This window comes from Bactrocera neohumeralis, unplaced genomic scaffold, assembly GCF_024586455.1.
Source record: "Bactrocera neohumeralis isolate Rockhampton unplaced genomic scaffold, APGP_CSIRO_Bneo_wtdbg2-racon-allhic-juicebox.fasta_v2 cluster10, whole genome shotgun sequence".
Classification (NCBI taxonomy): Eukaryota; Metazoa; Arthropoda; class Insecta; order Diptera; family Tephritidae; genus Bactrocera; species Bactrocera neohumeralis.
Genome location: NW_026089623.1, coordinates 24491263 through 24509487, shown reverse-complemented (window position 1 = coordinate 24509487; position 18225 = coordinate 24491263). Strand labels below are relative to the sequence as shown.

Here is an 18225-nt window from a genome sequence, read left to right as displayed (position 1 = left end):
AATATACATTTTTCTAATTTAGTGCGGAATCGAAGTGAGTATATTTCTTATAATTTTTTTTTTAATAAATTTACACCTGCGTTCATTAACAAACACCCCAACCTACAAATTAATTTGTGTAGCTCATTGATTTCATAACGAATTTTTTATTATTGTTTTTATTAAAAATTATTCATTTTTGGAAATATGAAATGAAAAAAGCAAAGAAATAAAATTACACGTTTTAACCCAAAATTTGATACAATAAATATTTTTAGTTAATTAATTAAAATCTCATCTTCAATAAGTAACTCATATATAATACGCGTATTATTTAACGGGTTCTTATTTTTACAGATAAATGCCACGTCTTCGTGGAAGAGCAAGAAATATTGGTCGACGTACTCGGAACGCGCATTTGGTCCATGATCATCGATTTAATAGATCAGTCGAAGAACAATAGGCGGATAATATAAATTTACGAAATCAAGTTGCGCGTACACATATTCAGGGAAACGCACTCAACGTCTTCGTGCTAATACCAGGAATAAAGGGATGTTCAACTTATTCCAGTGTGAGAGCGCTTCAAAATTAGCGTTTCTTATAACATTTCCCATTATGGCCAGATTACACAAAATAACAATTTTTGGGCATTTATCAACCCACTACCCAACATTTAGTACGAATAAAAATTACTAAATTATTTATTATATGGAGAAACTATTTAAATCTTTTTAAAGCATATTAGAACAACTGACGTTTGTCCTTTCAATACCCAATAAAAGGATTTAAGCTTGTTAGCTCTCACTCATTAAATATTTTTAATCATTTTCCATTGAAAATAAAACTATGATGCTTCAAATTACAAAACGTTTCATCAAATACCTTTAAACTTCACAAATTTATTTAATTTTTAATTTGTTTCAATATGAGTGCATGATAACTGTAAAATATAACCACTTTATATTCAAAACTCATATTTTAAATATAATAATATATATATCGTCCCCTAAAATACAAACCAATGTATCATAAAAAATAAATGGAAATCGCTGACAGATATAATTTAAATTTTTACTAAACACAGCTTCTAGATTTCATTTCACTCATACAGAATACCCATACTCAAACCAATCCATAGGGTTGAATTGTGATCAGTGTGACCATTTTAGCATTTTTGCAGCTAAATTTAGCTTTTTTTTTGTATTTAGCCGCAAAATTTTCATTTAGCATTTAGCATTTTTCTTAGCTTTTTGCTATTATTAGTTTAGCATTTTTAGTATTATTCTATTCAAAAAATTTGAAATGTTTTATTACTTTTTTGTATAAGCAAAATCTGATAATTTTTAGTTGACTACACATTTATACATATAACCATGGCAATCATTTGCGTAGTGATTAAAAAATAAAATCTGGCATCACAGCTCAATAGAACAGCTGTGTTTTCATTCATCTCTAATAAAACAAAAAATAGCAATTTGTTTAACATAGACAATGGAAAGGTTGGTAGTTAACTAAAAAATGAAATTATGTGTAAATTTAAGTAATCATAATAATTTTTATAGGTAACTTAAAAGAAGTGACCCAAATGATTTAGATATTGACGAAGTTAGCAGTGACTCCGAAGAAAACACGTGCCGGCCCAGCACCAGTAAAAAGTAAATAAATACTTATTACGTGTGTTAAAAATGTACTAAAAATCATATACTCGTAAATATTGCAGAAAATATACCCAAAGACCCAGAAAAAGCTGGTTTAATGATCCGAGACTATGCAAGTGGATTGTCGACCTAAATGATCAGGAGGTAAAGTGTAATACTGCCATTGTACTTTAAAACCAAAACAAAGTACACTTCTTACTCATGGAAAAACTTCTAAGCATTTAGCAACAGCATCGCCTTTCACAAAAAACAATCAAAAAACACTCGATTTTCACCCACTAAACAGCAATTCCAAAGTAAAAGCAGCAGAATTATTAGAAGCTTTATATGTAACGGTACACACCACGATAAGGTCAGCCGATCATTTAGTCCGTTTACAAAAATATATATTTATTGATAGCAAGGTCGCCGTTGGCATGACATTGGGTCGAACAAAGTGTACTGCCCTCATTAAGTCAATTTTGGCTCCCCATTTTCAACACCTATTGGCTGAAGATATTAGTGACAACTTAACTTACAGACATAACTATTGATAAGTATTTGGGTATAGTAATACGTTATTACAGTAAGTCTGCCAAACAAATTGTAAACACATTTTTAAACTTAAGTGCACTTGATGACGCGTCAGCCAATGGAATATGCAAAGCCATTTTTAAAGTTATTAAGGATTTTAATCTAAAAATTCAAAACATGGTGGGCTTAGGAACTGATAATGCCAGAGTAATGACTGGAGTTAACCGTGGAGTGATAGCAAAACTACGTGAAAAAAATAAAAACATAATACCAGTTCCCTGTATCTGTCATTCCATTCAGCTTTCAGTGTCTTCAGCATCCAAAATGCTACCTGATGAAATTGAGTATTTGGTGTCAGAAACTTACAATTGGTTTTCCAAATCAACTTTAAGACACAAACATTATAAAAGCATTTATTAAAAGATTAATGATGGCATGCAACCATTAAAATTGGTAAGAGCTTGTGACACTAGATGGTTGTCAATTGAATCAGCTGTAAATCGTATAGAAAGTCAATGGCTAGAGTTGAAAACTCATTTTGAAGTTGCCGAAGCGGTAGAATCGTGTCATCAAGCCAATATATTAAAAAAACTGTACACTGAAAAAAATTTATTATATCTGAAGTTTTTGAAACCTTTGCTGTCAGATGTACAAAAAGTAAATAAAATGTTTGAAAGTAATAATGCTGACCCTACTCTGTTGCTATCAGAACTATATGTTCTTTTGAAAGACCTTTCCTATCAAATTGTTTTAAAATCTGACATTTTTTATCCGTTCAATTCGCGTTTAGAAGATTTTTTTGTTCCAACACCATACTTTAATTACAACTTTGAAGCATTTTTAAAATCAAAGAAAGATGTAATCAATTCTGAAGAAGAAAATGAAATAAGAGTTACTTGCCGAAAGTTTATAGCTCAGTTAATATATCAGCGTAGACAACGATTGCCAGCAAATTTTCTAAATCTTAAAGATACAAATTTGTTTTCTGTAGAAAACAGTTTAAAAACGAAAAAAATTAAATTGCATGAACATTTTGAACAACAAATGGAAGATTTCACAGTGGACGAAATTACTATTTTAGAAAAGCAATGGCAAAAGCTAAGTACATATGAATGGGCAAATAAAAACTCAACAATTAATTTCTGGATAAGTGTATACGAATATAAAAATGCTTTAAATGAAAACCCGTTCCAGGAATTGTCTTCTTTTGTTATGAAGTTTCTAGTTTTACCATTTAGTAACGCAGAAGTTGAAAGAGTTTTCAGTGGCATGAACCTTATAAAAACAAAAATTAGAAATAGAATGATATTGAACACTATGAATTCACTTCTTTACATTAGATGCGGATTGAAAAGGTTAAATAAATGTTGCGAAAGTTTTAAAATTACCAACGATCTCATACAAAAATGTGATAAAAACATGTATGATAATGATATTTCGACCGACTCTTCGGAAGTTGAGAAACAATATTCATTTGATAATGTATTTAGTTTATAAATAAAATGTATCATTTGTAAACAAATGATATTTAAAAATGTACTGAAATGCTATTAAATAGCGATTTAAATGTTTATGTTATTTTTTTTATATAAATATACATATACATATGTATGTATGTACAAACCAATGTGATATTGAATTGAATGATCACTTTTTTTTTCTGTTTGTAAAACTCTTTATGATTTTTTTTATTCAATAAATAGTTTTTTTTGTTGTTTGCCATGGCTCAACAATACATGGTTGAATTACTACATGACATTGTTTTATTCTAATGAAATATATTTCTAAGGCAACATTGAATACAAAATTTTTAAAAAATTAACGCTTTATAGTGATCATTTTATGTAAAACACGTTTTTATATTTAGCATTATTTTAATGCTGATTTAGCTGCAACACTTTTTTAGATCTGGTCACACTGATTGTGATAAATGTACCTTTAATGAGGTTAGATATTGTATATATGTATATATATATATTTTCCCGTAGTTCCTAGGTGGAATATGGGGTAGGGGCCCATTCAGCGAATACCAAAAATGGGCAATTGGGGTTGGTGATGCGAAAATATAGCCTATCTCTCCCGAACGTCAACCTCACCTTCGCGCGGTACCCCCTGTTCACTAGGAACGAGGCTCTGACGACCGAATAAAGGCGGTATAATTCCCACACCATTGCCTGCCTAGAGGCAAAACCGGCAGCCCCGGAGCTAGGCTCGGATGCAGAAGGCTAATCACCTACTCATCTTAAACCCTCTGATTACCGAAACCGAAATAAACAAAGATAGATATTGTAATAACTTTTTAATAATAATTTTCATCAAAACAGTTCACATTGTTACAGCTTTTTGAAAAAAGTTGAAATTTTCGGAATAAAGACGTGCGTACAGGACAACACTAGTAATATATAAATATTGAAGGGAAACGATACAATATATACTTTAATAAAACAAATACTTTAATACAACAAACGATATAAATAATACTTTAATTTCCGCCAGGGGGTTTTGGGGATATCATTAGTGTATTTGTATGTATGAATGTGCGTAAGTAAATATGCACTGCAGTCCTGCTTATTACTTTATTAAGCATAAGGGGTACTGCCGGAACTTTGTCACAAGTAAATATTTGAATTTTTGACAATTTGGTGTGCTTTGAGTCCACAAGGGTAGGCTCCTATATTTTTATATATGTACATTTTGATATATATGTATATACATATATTACTCTAAACATTATTTCGGCTTGTACCGTGTTAGGTAGAATTTTAATAGCGTTAGGCATATATCAAATAAATAAAGGACATAATACTCTTCCTGTATTTTCCAATAAGGGTTTTTGTGGATAATGTGGCTGTATATATGTACTTATGTGCATTTGGTAAAATTCCTATGCTCCTCTCTAAATCGTTTCCAGTTGGTTTGCTGTTCGCGTTGTTCCAATTTGAAAGGGTATTTTAAGATATTCGGACACTTTAATGTTCACAGGATGGTATTTTATTTAAATGTATATTAAAAATGAGTAATTATAATGACACAGAGTTTAGTTAAACAAGTAAGGAAGGGCTAAGTTCGGGTGTCACCGAACATTTTATACTCTCGCATGGTAAAGTGATAATCGAGATTTCATAATACGTCATTTACATATTTTTCAAATACCGTATTTTTGTAAAGTTTTATTCCGCTATTATCATTGGTTCCTAATGTTTATACTCGTATTATACAGAGAAGGCATCAGATGGAATTCAAAATAGCTTTATATTGGAAGAAAGCGTGGTTGTGAACCGATTTCACCCATATTTCGGACATGTCATCAGGGTGTTAAGAAAATATTATATACCGAATTTCATTGAAATCGGTCTAGTAGCTCCTGAGATATGGTTCTTGGTCCATAAGTGGGCGGCGCCACGCCCATTTTCAATTTTTAAAAAAAGCCTGGGTGCACCTTCCTTCTGCCACTTCTTCCGTAAAATTTAGTGTTTCTGACGTTTTTTGTTAGTCGGTTAACGCACTTTTAGTGATTTTGAACATAACCTTTGTATGGGAGGTGGGCGTGGTTATTATCCGATTTCTTCCATTTTTTAACTGTATATGGAAATACCTGAAGAAAACGACTCTGTAGACTTTGGTTGACATAGCTATAGTAGTTTCCGAGATATTAACAAAAAACTTAGTAGGGGGCGAGGCCACGCCCACTTTTCCAAAACAATTGCGTCCAAATATGCCCCTCCCTAATGCGATCCTTTGTGCCAAATTTCACTTTAATATCTTTATTTATGGCTTAGTTATGACACTTTATAGGTTTTCGGTCTCCGCCATTTTGTGGGCGTGGCAGAAGGCCGATTTTGCCCATCTTCGAACTTAACCTTCTTATGGAGCCAAGGAATACGTGTACCAAGTTTCATCATAATATCTCAATTTTTACTCAAGTTACAACTTGCACGGACGGACGGACGGACAGACGGACGGACGGACAGACAGACATCCGGATTTCGACTCTACTCGTCGCCCTGATCACTTTGGTATATGTATATAACCCTATATCTGACTCTTTTAGTTTTAGGACTTACAAACAACCTTTATGTGAACAAAACTATAATACTCTCGTTAGGAACATTGTTGCGAGAGTATGAAAATCAGATTGTATCGCACGGGAGGCTGCGTTCACTTTGGCGGTTGAAAATCGAGTGTTGCTTTTGATGTGCCGGTGATGCCACACAGATGATAATTAATATTACAAATTTATGTTCTTCACGTGGATATTTCCTTGTGCTGTTGTTTTGTGTATATGTATATTTCTTTGAATGTTCGCGCCCGATGTGTGGGTTTTTGTTTGTTTAAGCCTTTTAACTTATTTCTAAGGTATATAGTATGTACATAAATGGACATATACATATATACTATATATATTATATACATGTAGTATATTGTCCCTGCATTTTTTGGATTTTTGATATGGTTTTGTTAGGTTCACTGCAGTTTTGTTTTGTTTTTTGCTCACAATTCCTTTTGCTCTTATTTTAATTTTTCTCGTTTTTCTTTGTTTGAATTGTTTCACTAATCCATAATGCCTCTCACTATGGCTCGAAGGACCATGTTTAATTGGATCCATGTTGATTGGATCTTTCGTCTGATTGAGTTGTTTGCAATGCGCGGGACGTGTGTAGCAAAAAGGGGTGTTGACACGGAGCAGTGTGGAAACGAATGGAAGATATGGTGTTAAATGAAGATGTGGTTTGTGATGAAGATGTAGTGTGTATGATGTGTGTGGTGTGGCAGTGTTATACTGTGAGGGGGGATCAGAAGCTCATTTAGCCATAGGCCTTTTAAGCTCTTCATTTGGTAAGAGAAGAATTTCTTGTTATTATTTGAAAAGAACTTCACAAGATCCATGAAATTTTTGTCAGTGTATGTTTGAATTATTGTTTCATATATGTTAGAGATTGGAGGGGCTTTGGCATTCGCGACTGTGGTGCTACTCTTTGCATCGTCGCACATAGGAGCATTTTCCTTCAATAACCGGACAAAAGTGAGAATTACAAATTCCAGCGATGCTACTCAGAATTGATGTTTTGTGGTATCTAAGTAACCGTACTACAATAAACCGAATAAATTATTGACCTTCAGCCCGCTATATTGCCACAAAAGTAGTCGGAACCTACTACCTTCAGTACGCACGTCGTTATTCACGATACTTTCTATTGTTCTCGAAATTGTAAGTGGTTTTTTGTGTTTTTTTATTATATTAAATCATGCACTTTTATTAATTTTCGTTCATAAAATCACTTTCAAGACCAAATACTTCTATGTCCGTCGTTAAGCTCTTAGCTCAGTAAGGCAGTGTTGCCATTAAGAATTTCTGGCTTTTTAGCATTTGGCGTGTCTGGTTTTAATTTTTTTTGTATTGACCGCTGATTTAATAGGACTCGATTTCCACTACTCAAGGTACATTCCCACCTTGCGTGTTGTTTTCCTTCGCTGTCCGCGTGCCTGCTTAGTGGCTGCTATCAGTGGTTTTGTTATTGCCCGATTGCGTCCTTTGCCTACTTTCCATTTCAGCTAATCACTGTGATGACTCATCATCGCCGCTATATTTTTTATTGCCAGACGTTGTTTTTGTTGACTTGACAAAGCTGAAGTAGGCATTTAAGAAATACCTACGGCTTTGCTGCAGAGGCTGCGATGCACTCATTATTGTTTTTTTTTTTTTTTTTGTTTTGTTTTTATATATAGGATTCGTGCACTATTTGTTAATCTTTATTATTAATAGTTTGTGTGCGCTAGTTTTTATTTGAGTTTTTGTATTCTTTTTGCAAACTTCAGTGGCTAGATGAATTAGCTCTCCCCCCTCAGCACGCGGCACTGGACGACAACACATAAAATCAACGCGATCCACATATGTATGAAGACACATGCAGATATTTTACATGAAGACACCTCACACTAATACACACGAATATACACCACTCATGCGGACATCACACCACAACTCTACACTACCCAACAATCAAAACCAACCGCTCCAGAAGAAGAGGTCCCTTTGCTTTCCTCAATTTCGCACCGAACGAACGTCCGTCGCAGCATCAGTTAATTTAACAATCCGCATGCATTCATCCGTACATACTATACATCGAAAGTCGATGTGCCGTAGCTTTTAGAAACGAAGAAAAAATAAAAATCAAACGGACTGGGTTTTTTATAAAATATTTTGAGTGTGAAGTCTTTAGCGCCGAGGTAAGTAGTGGCTAAGAGCAAGGAGGCAAACATTGGTCCCTCGAACCATAGTGATTAAAACAAACAAACAAAATTTGCGGTGAAACACAAGCACATGTGTACATATGTTTAATAACATTTACTTAGTGAACAATTAAAATAGTGGAAAAAAGTGAGAAATTGCCAGTGCAGTGACCACATAAAAGTGCTGTGCAGTGGCGAGATATATATACATACATATACTTACATACGTTGGATACTAGGTAAAACATTTGCGCTCATAAAATATCAAAACCAAAAAAAGAAGGTGTGAACTATAAAATATAATAAAAAGAGCGGCGCGAAATAAACAACATAGTGGGCGCGAAGCCGGATAAAACAACAAAAATATATATGTATGTACATAAATAAATCATAACAACAACATCACTAGCTCACCACAAAGTCAGCAAAACCAAAGGATCATTGTAGAAACCTACAAGTAACAAATCCTATCTTTTTCACCCCTACATACGCAGGCGAAAGCTTACAGAATGACAGAAACTACATATAGAATGAGGAAGACACAGGTCCAAAGACCAGGGACTTCATTATGGTTTCCTAAATATTCTACTACTAAAACGGCCAAATTCCTTAAAAAAGGCAAGATTGTGTTGCCGTCTTATGCTATACAATTTATTACGTACGTACGTTTTTGTTAAATTTTCAAATGTATTTCGTTTACTAAAATTCATAAAAACTCAATTTACCTAGTTTTGATTAAAATTTTATTTATTGTATCAAAATATTGGTAAATCTTTCCTATTTTATTAAAAATATTTGAAGAATATATTTATTTTTTTTATTATTAGAAGTAGTTTTGTTTAGTATTCTATATATTATATGGGTGAAAATAGGCACCCTGGGGAACCAAACACCCAAAATATATCGGTAACGCGCCTATATTGCAACCTCTTTATTATTTTTAAGTCTTTTTATTTAAATCAACTATTTCGATCAGGTGATCTCAGCTGTTGACGACCATATGATTCTTTTGTTACTTGTATGATTCTACAATGCAAAGGACTGGGAGAAGACCCAGTTAGAACAGTGACGGTCATGTTACTTAGTGACATGCCGGTTTAATTGTCACTTGTAATTTTCCTATCACGTTCTTAACCCTCTATCACTCAAAACTCTCAGCGTGGAAGAAGGCGAGTGGGAATTTTGTTATTGAATAATTAGGGTGTAAAGTAATTCAAAAAAACCATCCCCAAGTGATTTGCGTGTTTTTTCGAATGACAGGTAAAGGTAAAGAGTGCCTCAGGGCACTCATGACAGTTTATGCCAAATATATGATGTGGTATACTCGACAGAGTAGTAGATTGGAAAAGAAAGATAAAGCAAAGATGAAAGATAAGCAAACACGAAATATAATCAAAAGAATTAATTTTTATTGTGATAATCGAAAAAAACAGTTTTTTGCGTTGGTGCAGCACAAATGAAGATTGCATTTGGAGCAAACACACTGTGTTTGCTACTTCTTACAGAGTTTACACCATTTTTTTCCGCCTTCTTTGCCAAGCCAAATTGGAAAATGGTCTTGACCATCGTAGCGCACTTCATGTACGGGATGTTTTGACTTTTGGTCAACGCCCGAATTGCTTGGCTCTATATTTTCTACCGTTGACGTTACTGTTTTTTGACGACTAAGGGGTCGTCTTTCTTGATATGTTATCAGTGAAGCAACTACAGCTTCACAAAATCGCGGTAACTGCAAAACCCGTTCATGTTAGGCTGATTCATGACTTGAGTCAGTTACCTTTTCTGCATAAATCCGTTTATGTAGTAAATACGCATTCATGATCGCCATGTCAATGAAATGGTAAAACAATCGAGTTAATGCATCGTTTGACTTCGCTCGTATGTGGTACCGGCCCATCAGAGCATCCATCAAGTCAACACCGCCCATGTGATAACTGTACCCTTTGATTATTTGAGGACAATCAATTTCCAAATATTTCTTCGCCTTTCTGTCGTAGCGAGCTGCTTTCGATGTCTGTTTGTTTGCATCTGTATTGGATCTTTGAAATGGTCGAACGCCGGCGTTGATGCCAATCGTACTAATTTATTGTCTTTCCATAATACTGTGGTTATGTCAACACCATATGCTCTCCCCATATACTCACATGAACAGTCTCGTAGTTCGTCTCTTATGTCTTTTTCATTTGGAAGCTTACAGTTGGGAATTCGAGGAATTCGTAAGGTGCCTAAACTAAATATGCCTCGAGCTCGCAGTAATACCAACAACTGCAACGATGTATACAAATTATCAAAATACATAATGTGATTCCTGAAGTTTGGTATATGTAGCTTGCGATAAACGAACAACAACGTTCGACGTGGCTCCAAGATCTGGTTGTCCTGGTAAGATCACATTGTCGCCAGCACCATTATAAACCTCGAAGCGATAAGCGAATCCGCTTGTATCGCATAACACGAATAATTTGATGCCCCACTTGTGTGGTTTTTTTGGCATGTATTGGCGTAGATGATGTTTTATTTTGGTGCCACACATTTGTTCATCGACGCACAATCGGGCTGTTTTGGGTACGGAATCGAACCGTGTGTTTAAAAAATCAGACAACGTTCTAATACGGAACAACGCATCATAACCAGGCTCTCCTTTTTTGGCTCTATTGTGTTCATCACGAAAGGACAAATATTGTTTTATCGCCATAAACCTTGCTTTAGGCATCGTTTTTGCTATTGGTTGAAACGCATTTGGGCCCCAATAGCTTTCCAAATTGGGATAGCGGTAAGTGCTCATGTAAACATGAATGCCAATGTATTTGTAAATTTCTTCGCCGGATGTTATGAACTTGGAGTTGATATCGACATTGCGAGCTGTCCGGTTCGATTCTAAAGCAATCTTGTCAACCATTTTCTTAGTGAAGAAATAACGAAATATCTCCATCGGAGTTTCAAGCTCTTTGATCGAAGATGGTAGGCTTGAGTCACCACGGAAGGCCACCTCATTTACATGCAAACACATCGATCGTTTTCGCCATATAATTTTGGAAAACTCAGCCGATTATTTGATTATTGCTTCAATACGTATAGTAAATGGAATTTAAGATTCACAAATAAAATAAATACAGCATCTGGACATATTACCTGTTCCTCTGAAACCGCCAGAGGAAGGCACAATAGACGGACCACTACAATCAAAGGGGAACGGGCACGTTTTGGTGGCTTCAAATGTGGTCTTTAAGTTGATGGCCCTTCTTCTCCTGAAGCTTCTTCAACTTCTTCATTTGGCGTGTCTGGTTTTAATTTTTTTTGTATTGACCGCTGATTTAATAGGACTCGATTTCCACTACTCAAGGTACATTCCCACCTTGCGTGTTGTTTTCCTTCGCTGTCCGCGTGCCTGCTTAGTGGCTGCTATCAGTGGTTTTGTTATTGCCCGATTGCGTCCTTTGCCTACTTTCCATTTCAGCTAATCACTGTGATGACTCATCATCGCCGCTATATTTTTTATTGCCAGACGTTGTTTTTGTTGACTTGACAAAGCTGAAGTAGGCATTTAAGAAATACCTACGGCTTTGCTGCAGAGGCTGCGATGCACTCATTATTGTTTTTTTTTTTTGTTTTGTTTTTATATATAGGATTCGTGCACTATTTGTTAATCTTTATTATTAATAGTTTGTGTGCGCTAGTTTTTATTTGAGTTTTTGTATTCTTTTTGCAAACTTCAGTGGCTAGATGAATTAGCTCTCCCCCCTCAGCACGCGGCACTGGACGACAACACATAAAATCAACGCGATCCACATATGTATGAAGACACATGCAGATATTTTACATGAAGACACCTCACACTAATACACACGAATATACACCACTCATGCGGACATCACACCACAACTCTACACTACCCAACAATCAAAACCAACCGCTCCAGAAGAAGAGGTCCCTTTGCTTTCCTCAATTTCGCACCGAACGAACGTCCGTCGCAGCATCAGTTAATTTAACAATCCGCATGCATTCATCCGTACATACTATACATCGAAAGTCGATGTGCCGTAGCTTTTAGAAACGAAGAAAAAATAAAAATCAAACGGACTGGGTTTTTTATAAAATATTTTGAGTGTGAAGTCTTTAGCGCCGAGGTAAGTAGTGGCTAAGAGCAAGGAGGCAAACATTGGTCCCTCGAACCATAGTGATTAAAACAAACAAACAAAATTTGCGGTGAAACACAAGCACATGTGTACATATGTTTAATAACATTTACTTAGTGAACAATTAAAATAGTGGAAAAAAGTGAGAAATTGCCAGTGCAGTGACCACATAAAAGTGCTGTGCAGTGGCGAGATATATATACATACATATACTTACATACGTTGGATACTAGGTAAAACATTTGCGCTCATAAAATATCAAAACCAAAAAAAGAAGGTGTGAACTATAAAATATAATAAAAAGAGCGGCGCGAAATAAACAACATAGTGGGCGCGAAGCCGGATAAAACAACAAAAATATATATGTATGTACATAAATAAATCATAACAACAACATCACTAGCTCACCACAAAGTCAGCAAAACCAAAGGATCATTGTAGAAACCTACAAGTAACAAATCCTATCTTTTTCACCCCTACATACGCAGGCGAAAGCTTACAGAATGACAGAAACTACATATAGAATGAGGAAGACACAGGTCCAAAGACCAGGGACTTCATTATGGTTTCCTAAATATTCTACTACTAAAACGGCCAAATTCCTTAAAAAAGGCAAGATTGTGTTGCCGTCTTATGCTATACAATTTATTACGTACGTACGTTTTTGTTAAATTTTCAAATGTATTTCGTTTACTAAAATTCATAAAAACTCAATTTACCTAGTTTTGATTAAAATTTTATTTATTGTATCAAAATATTGGTAAATCTTTCCTATTTTATTAAAAATATTTGAAGAATATATTTATTTTTTTTATTATTAGAAGTAGTTTTGTTTAGTATTCTATATATTATATGGGTGAAAATAGGCACCCTGGGGAACCAAACACCCAAAATATATCGGTAACGCGCCTATATTGCAACCTCTTTATTATTTTTAAGTCTTTTTATTTAAATCAACTATTTCGATCAGGTGATCTCAGCTGTTGACGACCATATGATTCTTTTGTTACTTGTATGATTCTACAATGCAAAGGACTGGGAGAAGACCCAGTTAGAACAGTGACGGTCATGTTACTTAGTGACATGCCGGTTTAATTGTCACTTGTAATTTTCCTATCACGTTCTTAACCCTCTATCACTCAAAACTCTCAGCGTGGAAGAAGGCGAGTGGGAATTTTGTTATTGAATAATTAGGGTGTAAAGTAATTCAAAAAAACCATCCCCAAGTGATTTGCGTGTTTTTTCGAATGACAGGTAAAGGTAAAGAGTGCCTCAGGGCACTCATGACAGTTTATGCCAAATATATGATGTGGTATACTCGACAGAGTAGTAGATTGGAAAAGAAAGATAAAGCAAAGATGAAAGATAAGCAAACACGAAATATAATCAAAAGAATTAATTTTTATTGTGATAATCGAAAAAAACAGTTTTTTGCGTTGGTGCAGCACAAATGAAGATTGCATTTGGAGCAAACACACTGTGTTTGCTACTTCTTACAGAGTTTACACCATTTTTTTCCGCCTTCTTTGCCAAGCCAAATTGGAAAATGGTCTTGACCATCGTAGCGCACTTCATGTACGGGATGTTTTGACTTTTGGTCAACGCCCGAATTGCTTGGCTCTATATTTTCTACCGTTGACGTTACTGTTTTTTGACGACTAAGGGGTCGTCTTTCTTGATATGTTATCAGTGAAGCAACTACAGCTTCACAAAATCGCGGTAACTGCAAAACCCGTTCATGTTAGGCTGATTCATGACTTGAGTCAGTTACCTTTTCTGCATAAATCCGTTTATGTAGTAAATACGCATTCATGATCGCCATGTCAATGAAATGGTAAAACAATCGAGTTAATGCATCGTTTGACTTCGCTCGTATGTGGTACCGGCCCATCAGAGCATCCATCAAGTCAACACCGCCCATGTGATAACTGTACCCTTTGATTATTTGAGGACAATCAATTTCCAAATATTTCTTCGCCTTTCTGTCGTAGCGAGCTGCTTTCGATGTCTGTTTGTTTGCATCTGTATTGGATCTTTGAAATGGTCGAACGCCGGCGTTGATGCCAATCGTACTAATTTATTGTCTTTCCATAATACTGTGGTTATGTCAACACCATATGCTCTCCCCATATACTCACATGAACAGTCTCGTAGTTCGTCTCTTATGTCTTTTTCATTTGGAAGCTTACAGTTGGGAATTCGAGGAATTCGTAAGGTGCCTAAACTAAATATGCCTCGAGCTCGCAGTAATACCAACAACTGCAACGATGTATACAAATTATCAAAATACATAATGTGATTCCTGAAGTTTGGTATATGTAGCTTGCGATAAACGAACAACAACGTTCGACGTGGCTCCAAGATCTGGTTGTCCTGGTAAGATCACATTGTCGCCAGCACCATTATAAACCTCGAAGCGATAAGCGAATCCGCTTGTATCGCATAACACGAATAATTTGATGCCCCACTTGTGTGGTTTTTTTGGCATGTATTGGCGTAGATGATGTTTTATTTTGGTGCCACACATTTGTTCATCGACGCACAATCGGGCTGTTTTGGGTACGGAATCGAACCGTGTGTTTAAAAAATCAGACAACGTTCTAATACGGAACAACGCATCATAACCAGGCTCTCCTTTTTTGGCTCTATTGTGTTCATCACGAAAGGACAAATATTGTTTTATCGCCATAAACCTTGCTTTAGGCATCGTTTTTGCTATTGGTTGAAACGCATTTGGGCCCCAATAGCTTTCCAAATTGGGATAGCGGTAAGTGCTCATGTAAACATGAATGCCAATGTATTTGTAAATTTCTTCGCCGGATGTTATGAACTTGGAGTTGATATCGACATTGCGAGCTGTCCGGTTCGATTCTAAAGCAATCTTGTCAACCATTTTCTTAGTGAAGAAATAACGAAATATCTCCATCGGAGTTTCAAGCTCTTTGATCGAAGATGGTAGGCTTGAGTCACCACGGAAGGCCACCTCATTTACATGCAAACACATCGATCGTTTTCGCCATATAATTTTGGAAAACTCAGCCGATTATTTGATTATTGCTTCAATACGTATAGTAAATGGAATTTAAGATTCACAAATAAAATAAATACAGCATCTGGACATATTACCTGTTCCTCTGAAACCGCCAGAGGAAGGCACAATAGACGGACCACTACAATCAAAGGGGAACGGGCACGTTTTGGTGGCTTCAAATGTGGTCTTTAAGTTGATGGCCCTTCTTCTCCTGAAGCTTCTTCAACTTCTTCATTTGGCGAAGTTGAGGGAAGATCTTCCTTGATTGCTCAAGTTCAACGAAAAATTGTCCGCTTTATTCAAAAAAGCAGATTCGTCTTCATCGACTTGGTGAACTACCTCCGATATGTACCGTTCATCTTCGGGGCTTATTTCATTAGGTTCGAAATCCGGATCATTCATATCGACTTCGCTATTAAAACAGCTTCTTCGTCTGTTTCAACCGATTCCACAAATTCATAAATTTGCTCATCGGTAATTTCGCTCAGTTTGACCTTTTTACGGTTTCGAAAATCCATTTTCAGCTATAAAACAATGGCAGGCACTGCAAAAAAAACATAACAAAAACAACAAAAAGAAAACACATATTTTCATGTAAACTGGTATAAGTGCCCTGAGGCACTCTGCCATTTTGTTTTCTCACCCGACACTTTATTTCGTTATTCACTTTCACTTGTATATAAAAGGTAAAAAGAACTACTTACCTTTGCAACAATAAAATTCTTAATAGAATCCGATAACAATATATATATATATATATTTTTTTGTTTTGAAATTTTTTTTTTTGTGAAATTAATTTTAGCTTCGCAAGCTAGTAAAACTCATACGAAACGTAACGGTAAATTTAAACGCAGCGTGACAACCTGTCAAAAATTAACTACACTCACAATTGAAGTGTTGCCAGCAAGCTTGTTTTTAAGCTGTATGCAATTTTTTATTTATTTATTATTTATTTTGAATTTCGTGATGCACGCCTGAGGGCACTCTTAACCGACAGAGGGTTAAGGGCGAATTAAAAAAGATCCCGAAACTTTTGTATACATGTGATCTTTAATCACCTTCTCGTTCACATATTTTCTGCTGTAATAAAACTATATCCTTTTTTCTCACACTTTCATTAAATTTGGGACAAATCAACAAAACTGCTTTCAGGAAAGCGTGGCGGTGCATTCCACAATAGCCTAGTGGGTAAACCACCCGCTTGCCATTCCTTCAACCTAAGTTCGAAACTCAAAAATATAAAGATCTTTTTTTTATAATTTTTTTTTTATTAATTTTAATAATAAAACAATTTTATTTAGATTTACATTAAATTCATTTAATTCTATAAATTATTATATAGATACAAAAATCAATAAATACATATACACATATCTGAAAAATTATTATATTCACAAGTGATGAAAGAATTTATAAAAAATATAATGAAAAATCAATTTAAAATACATATTTTTAGGTGAATATGTATATATTGTATGTATTGTTGCTTTGAGAAGCTTGCCTCTGAGTTGTAGCAACCAGAAATGTTGAACTTCCTCCGTTTTAATGTCAATTGTTTTACAATAACAAATGCGTAAAAATAAATTGAAAACTAAAATGACAATTTTACATTTACCTTTTACGGCAGTCGAATACGTTGTTGGGTATTTCTCCAAATAGGTTTCATCGAATAGCGCTAGTTAATCCATCTGATTAAGAAATAAAGATCACAATCAAAATTTACAAATTTTTCATAAATTTTCACAAATTTAGATGCACTTAGATTAAAAGCCTTTTTTCCCTGCTCATACATATGTATATGCACTAAATTTATTTTTCTTCATATTGAATTATTATATTCTCTACTCAGCTGATGTTATGTAAACAAAGGCACAGCTGAGAGGTGCCACTGTAGAAAAGTCAAGGGGAGCCCGGGGTTGAGTTTCTATTGGAATTTAACCGGAAAATGGTTGCATTGTGTTATTTTCGTAAAATTAATGGAAAAGTTGTCCCAAAAATATTGATTATATATAAAACTTTAATATATTTTCAAAAGAAAATCGTTTTATTTTAATATATATTCCTAAAGATGAGAACAATATGAGCAAATACATGAAAAATTAAGTTTTTTATTTATGCTTCTTTTTAACTGTGGTAAGCTAATAAATGTTCACCACAGAAAAATGTTACGAACAAATATGTAACCATGCCGAATAGTGGGGTCCAGAATATGCTCATTCACAGCCATATTTATGTTTTTGCCATCGTAAAGGAGGTTTTCGCAAGACAATTTGTTTGAGTTTATTTCATGGTACAATCCTTTACGATGGTTTATTTAGTTATTTTAATCAGGAAAAAGTGTTTACAAATTCTCCTTGGGAGTACTATAAATAACAGATCGACTGGGATTTTATTCCAATAAAAGTACGAAATAACTAAACATGGCATCGTTAATATTGCTGCGTAATGGGTCAGTTGCTGTTCCAATTTTATGATTTAAGAGATGAAGAAGCGATACGCGATGCTGTGAAGTACTCATATGTAGTTATCAACTTACAGTTGGTCGTGAATTCGAGACAAAATTTTAAATTCAATGACGTGCTCGTATAAGGTGCACGTCGCATTGCTAGGTAAGCTAAAACTAATCTTTATTTCAAAAGATTTACCATGTGCTTTTTATTCTATAGAATCAGCA

The 18225-nt window shown here is 34.8% G+C and overlaps 1 protein-coding gene across 1 annotated transcript; it reads left to right on the top strand.

Moving 5' to 3' along the window:
• Nucleotides 1-1304: 1304 nt before the first annotated feature.
• On the top strand, nt 1305-3759 carry LOC126765276 (uncharacterized). Its single transcript, XM_050482990.1, has 3 exons — nt 1305-1481; nt 1545-1637; nt 1703-3759. The coding sequence occupies exon 3, from the start codon at nt 2589-2591 to the stop codon at nt 3648-3650; it is 1062 nt and encodes a 353-aa protein (XP_050338947.1). The 5' UTR covers nt 1305-1481; nt 1545-1637; nt 1703-2588; the 3' UTR covers nt 3651-3759.
• The last annotated feature ends 14466 nt before the right edge of the window (nt 3760-18225 follow it).